The sequence below is a fragment of the Triticum aestivum genome, chromosome 3B, assembly GCF_018294505.1.
Source record: "Triticum aestivum cultivar Chinese Spring chromosome 3B, IWGSC CS RefSeq v2.1, whole genome shotgun sequence".
NCBI classification, from domain to species: Eukaryota; Viridiplantae; Streptophyta; class Magnoliopsida; order Poales; family Poaceae; genus Triticum; species Triticum aestivum.
This window is the reverse complement of record NC_057801.1, coordinates 846,469,866-846,474,633: the sequence shown is the minus strand read 5'-3', so window position 1 is coordinate 846,474,633 and position 4,768 is coordinate 846,469,866. Positions and strand designations below refer to the sequence as shown.

Below are 4,768 nucleotides of genomic sequence, written 5' to 3'. Positions count from 1 at the left end.
TGCAAACGAACTGCGAAATTCTTGAAACTTGGTAGCGTGTCTTTATATGATACCTAGAGGTTGTGATAAAAATGTATGAGAAAATAATGCAATTATGGGTCCTAATTAATATGAAAACGTACTAGTAAAGAAACACACATAATGTAGCTCATGTGCTTTTTTCTCATTGGCTGAGCCGTGTGAGCCACGGATCAGTGACATGGCAAGAACTCAGCCGCATATCTCGTGCGCTCCTTCCGAAATCGAACGGTTGTTGTCCTCTCTCCTCCCTCCCCTCTCTCCCTTATTATATCCCCATCCTCTCTTGAATGGCTACCGGCTCTCCCTCCTCTCCGTCCACTCCTTCTCCACTCCACGCGGCCGCCGCCTACGCCGAAGTGCCGCAGCCTCCTCAAAGAGCAGCAGTCAACGGAGCAAGCAGCAGCAACTCGCGGCAGCAGAAGCTACCCGTCCATGCTCAGCTCGATGCAGTGCTCCTCCTCGCCGGCGGGTGAGTGCTCCAACACGGCCGCATCGATCCACCAGCAAGCAAAGCTAGCCTCTATCTAGCTAATCGAGCCGCTCGATCTGCTCTCACGTGTACTAGACCACTAGTAGTATGTATATAGCTAGCTAATCGATCCACTCGATTGATTCCTATGTGTAACAGCAGTACGTACTACGTATGTGTGGGCGTTTGTAGCTGGGGTGTATACATATACATTTGAATACTCAAATACCTGGGGTGTGTACGCATACATTCGAATACCTGCAAACCACAATACCTCAGATTTGGCACTCGGGTTATAAGGTATAAGCCGTGTGTAACACGTGCCAGGCATCCGGCTTATAGGCACTACAAGCGGTGGCCTGCCAAATATAAGCCGAGAAGGAGGCACTCGGCTTATATATAATATATATAAACCGAGCGTTGCGGGCGGCACTCGGCTTACATCGATGCTGACACATGGCCGTTAACACATGGCTACCGTCATGTTACTTTATTAAACCGTGTGCCTCGCGCAAACACTCGATTTATATATAAACCGAGTTTTTTTAGCACGGCACCCGGCTTATATCTGTAAGCCGGTCCCCTGTAAGGCGTGTCCTATAAACCGGGAGTTTTACTCGGCTTATATATAAGCCGAGTGCAAATCGGCATAAGCCGAGTGTATTAGGCACACGGCTTACAATTTTTTTCCTGTAGTGCGTGGAGGTTGGCTCATATTTGGTGTTTGTTACGTGTAGGTCGGATCTGTTTTTCACAAGAAAAGTAACATAAATCATGCGGTAAAGATAGATCAATTACATAGATCAACAGTTAATATATTTTTAATGATGTGGATTAACGTGGGGTCTTGCATGGTGCTTCCAATTAGTAAATATAATATATAAGATTTATCATATTATTAATTAAAAATTTAGCTGTAAATAGGGCCCGCCCCATTTTTGTCTGAGTTGCAAGTCTATGCTCGACACACAACTGGGTCCGACCGTTTTTTGTCCTAGTTGGAAGTCCACGCTCGAGATGCAACTGCATGCCGACAGGGAGATTGCAATTAGTGGTGGGAGCAGGGTTGTCGGTAAGTTTAATCTCCACATTTATAAAATATACGTGGTATTTAGAAAAGTCATGATCATTTTCCAAAATTACGAATTTTTTTACAGAGTAAGTTTTTTTTCAGTTTAGAAAAATAAGCATGATCTTTTTCCAAATTTGTGAACATTTTTTATTTTCATGATTTTTTTTAATTTTCCGTGTTTCCTTTCATTTTATTTCTTTCTATTTCCCCTTCTTTCTTCCCTTTTATCGTTATCTTATTTAGCTTTTAATTTCAGAATTTTTTTCCTAGTTTTTTTCTTTTGGTTGTCGTTTTTCATGGTTTACTTAAAAATGTTCATAGTGCATTTTTAAAATATATTCACCATGTTTTAAAATGTACATCACATATTTTTTTAGAAAATTTCAAAGCATTAAATATATGTTCACCGTGTTTTAAAATGTACTAACCATCTTATATGAAATGTTTGTTGCATTTTGAGAATATTTCATGATGTTATACAAGTTTTTCGTCATGTGTTTAAAAAATGGTCACCACATTTAAAAAATGTATATTGCATAGTAAGAAAAGTGCTCATTTTTTACATTATAAAAATGTTCACAATTATTTTTCTAGAACTATTCACATAATCTTAGAAAAACTATTCACCTCGTTCTACAATTAATTCACCAATTTTTTTTAAAGAAAAATGCTTACTTTGTCACTCAAGTATTTGTTATACCATGTTAAGTCATCCCTAGTATTGAACGTGTGTGTCCATTGAGAAAATAAGTCAACACTAGTACATTGCTGACTCAAAATCCAGTAGCCCGTGAACGTGTGTAGTACATTTGAGAAGATGTCTGTATTTCATTAAATGCCAGTAGCCAGCGACAGGACAATACAGATTTAGCCATTAATTATTGATAATAAAGAAATAACATAAAATTTGATGAAAGATTTCATCCAGATGTAACAAGACGACAACAGATTGACGAACTACCGTCCACTGTTGAATGCTTTCACTTGAACGGATGGACACGTGTTTCGACCTCATCTTCTCAGTATGGGAACAGGAAGCCGGCGTTCGTCTCCAGCCCGGCAGGGATCTCCGGCAACGGAGGCATCGCCATAAGCAACTGCTGTACCGCTACCCCCATCTCGCCGTCGAACCCTGGCTGCTGAGGAATCGCCATCTGCATCTTCTCCATATCCATCCCCGCGGCGAACCCCTGCGGCGGAGGCATCTCCTGAATATCCATCCCGGCAGCTGCATCACCATCTGATGCTACATATTCATCCCGGGGGCAAACCACTGAGGCGGAGGCTGCTTTGCCATCACCATCTCCTGGCTCCTGCTACTACCGAACTCAAAAGTACTGCCACCGAAGAGCTGCCATTGCCTCGAGGAGAACCTTGGCGTGTTCGGAGACGATGTCCTTCACCTTCATCGGGTGGACCCAAGCCGCTATCTGGTCCCCCATGTCGCGCTCCTTCGCCATGACCTCCTGCTTGTGCTCCGTTCGCTTCTTCACCTTGATAGCAAGCAATGGTGGCCAAGAGGAAGGGTCGCGACGGCCGGTAGAAGACCGTCCCCCACCGGATCATCAAGGAGGACGCCCGGCATGTGTGCTTCTCCGAGCGTTTCCGGGGGATATTCAACAAGGCCAGCGAGCAGGCCCTGCTCACTAGCGCCCAGGTGGCCATTGTCGGCTTAATGCCCGGCGGCAAGGCCTTCTCCTTCGGCGATTCATCAATAGACGTTGTCGTCAACCACTTCAGGGTGGGGGACGGCGCTGCCGACAACAACTGGTTGCAAACGTTGCGCCGGCAGCATGGCGAGGTGCGCACAGAGCTGGCGGAGCGGAAGAAGCGGATGAAGAGTGCGGACGAGGCCCTGCTTCAGGAACACGCTGTGGGGACCACACGGCAGCGTGGGTCGAACTCGATGTGAGCAACATGGGGTATGAGGACACGGCGGTGTTCGCCACAGTGCTCATCCAGGAGCAGGCCGCCGGACGCACCAACCAGGTTCTCATGGAGGTCTTTCATGTCCACATCAGCCGTAACCTCCAGGTGCCCCCGCCGCTGCCGCCAGCCCAGCTCTTGGGTACCCCGGCTTATCAACCAGGTACGTCGAAAACATGTTTTCGAGCATATGCACCCGGGCCCTTCATATCTAGCAGCTCATTTTCTAACTTGTATGTGGGATTAAACTTTCATAATTTTTCTTCCAATAGAAATAGGAAAATGAGATTTGTTTGATTCAAAAATCATTTTTTTAGTATTTATGTTGTAGCAAAAAATCAGAAAGTTTCATCCCACATTCTAGGTAAAAAGTTTTGTTCTGCCACAAATTTTAAAGTTTAATACATGTTTTATATGATAGAAACAAAAAAAGAGAAATTTTCATGTAGTTAGTTAGTTGTGTAGCATAGATCTCAACGCAACATTGGAGTAGCCAGGATAACAAGGGCCGGGTGCATATGCTCAAAAATTCTACATCCTTGAGTTCGGTAGCAGCAGCACATGCAAGCATTCACCAGATGCAGATGGCGATGCATCCAGCACAGGTGTTCGCTGCCGGCACGAAGATGCAGATGGTGATACTGCCGCCGCCGGGATGCACATGGCGGCACTGGTTCTCCGCCGGGATGGAGATAGAGCTGATGCTGATGGCCATGCTGCCGACGGTGCCGGAGTTCCCCGCCAGGATGGACATGTCCCAGCAGTAGCTCGGGCGAATCACGGCTTCCCCTACTGAGGAGAAGAAGACATGGACGTGGATCAATCATTTAGTTCGTGGTCACAGTGATATCCAAAAAAAATCGTGCAGGTTCCATGGAAGATCTATGCATTAGTTGGTTCAATTATCGTAGTAGTACTGTATTAGTTCTAATGTTTTTTTTCATGCTAAGTACATGCCTTTTCATAGTTCAAATCTTTCAATTTTTTCATGCTTAAGTTCGTGACTTTTCAGTTGTTCAGATGCATGTTTTTCATGCACAAGTTCATGATTTTCAGCTGTTCGGGTCTTGCTTTTTTTCATGCTCAGGTTCATGATTTTTAGTTGTTCATATCTTGCAATTTTTTTAGGCTTAAGTTCATAATTTTTAGTTGTTCAGACCTAGAAATTTTTAGTTGGTGCATGTAGTTATCCTTTGACGCTTGAGTTTTAATGTAGACAGCTGAGCGAATACCGAATAGAATCTCATGGCCTTTCACGACTTTTAATGCACGTAGCTCGG

General features: G+C 44.5%; 1 protein-coding gene across 3 annotated transcripts; it reads left to right on the top strand.

The window, feature by feature from the left end:
* The first annotated feature begins 287 nt into the window (after window positions 1-287).
* On the top strand, window positions 288-4,597 carry LOC123072889 (uncharacterized). Of its 3 annotated transcripts, none has more exons than XM_044496558.1 (2): window positions 288-3,651; window positions 4,094-4,597. In XM_044496558.1, the coding sequence occupies exons 1-2, from the start codon at window positions 3,480-3,482 to the stop codon at window positions 4,282-4,284; spliced, it is 363 nt and encodes a 120-aa protein (XP_044352493.1). In that variant the 5' UTR covers window positions 288-3,479; the 3' UTR covers window positions 4,285-4,597. The 3 variants fall into 3 exon arrangements, with proteins under 3 accessions (XP_044352493.1, XP_044352494.1, XP_044352492.1); XM_044496559.1 differs by having other exon boundaries at window positions 4,089-4,597; XM_044496557.1 differs by having other exon boundaries at window positions 4,073-4,597.
* The last annotated feature ends 171 nt before the right edge of the window (window positions 4,598-4,768 follow it).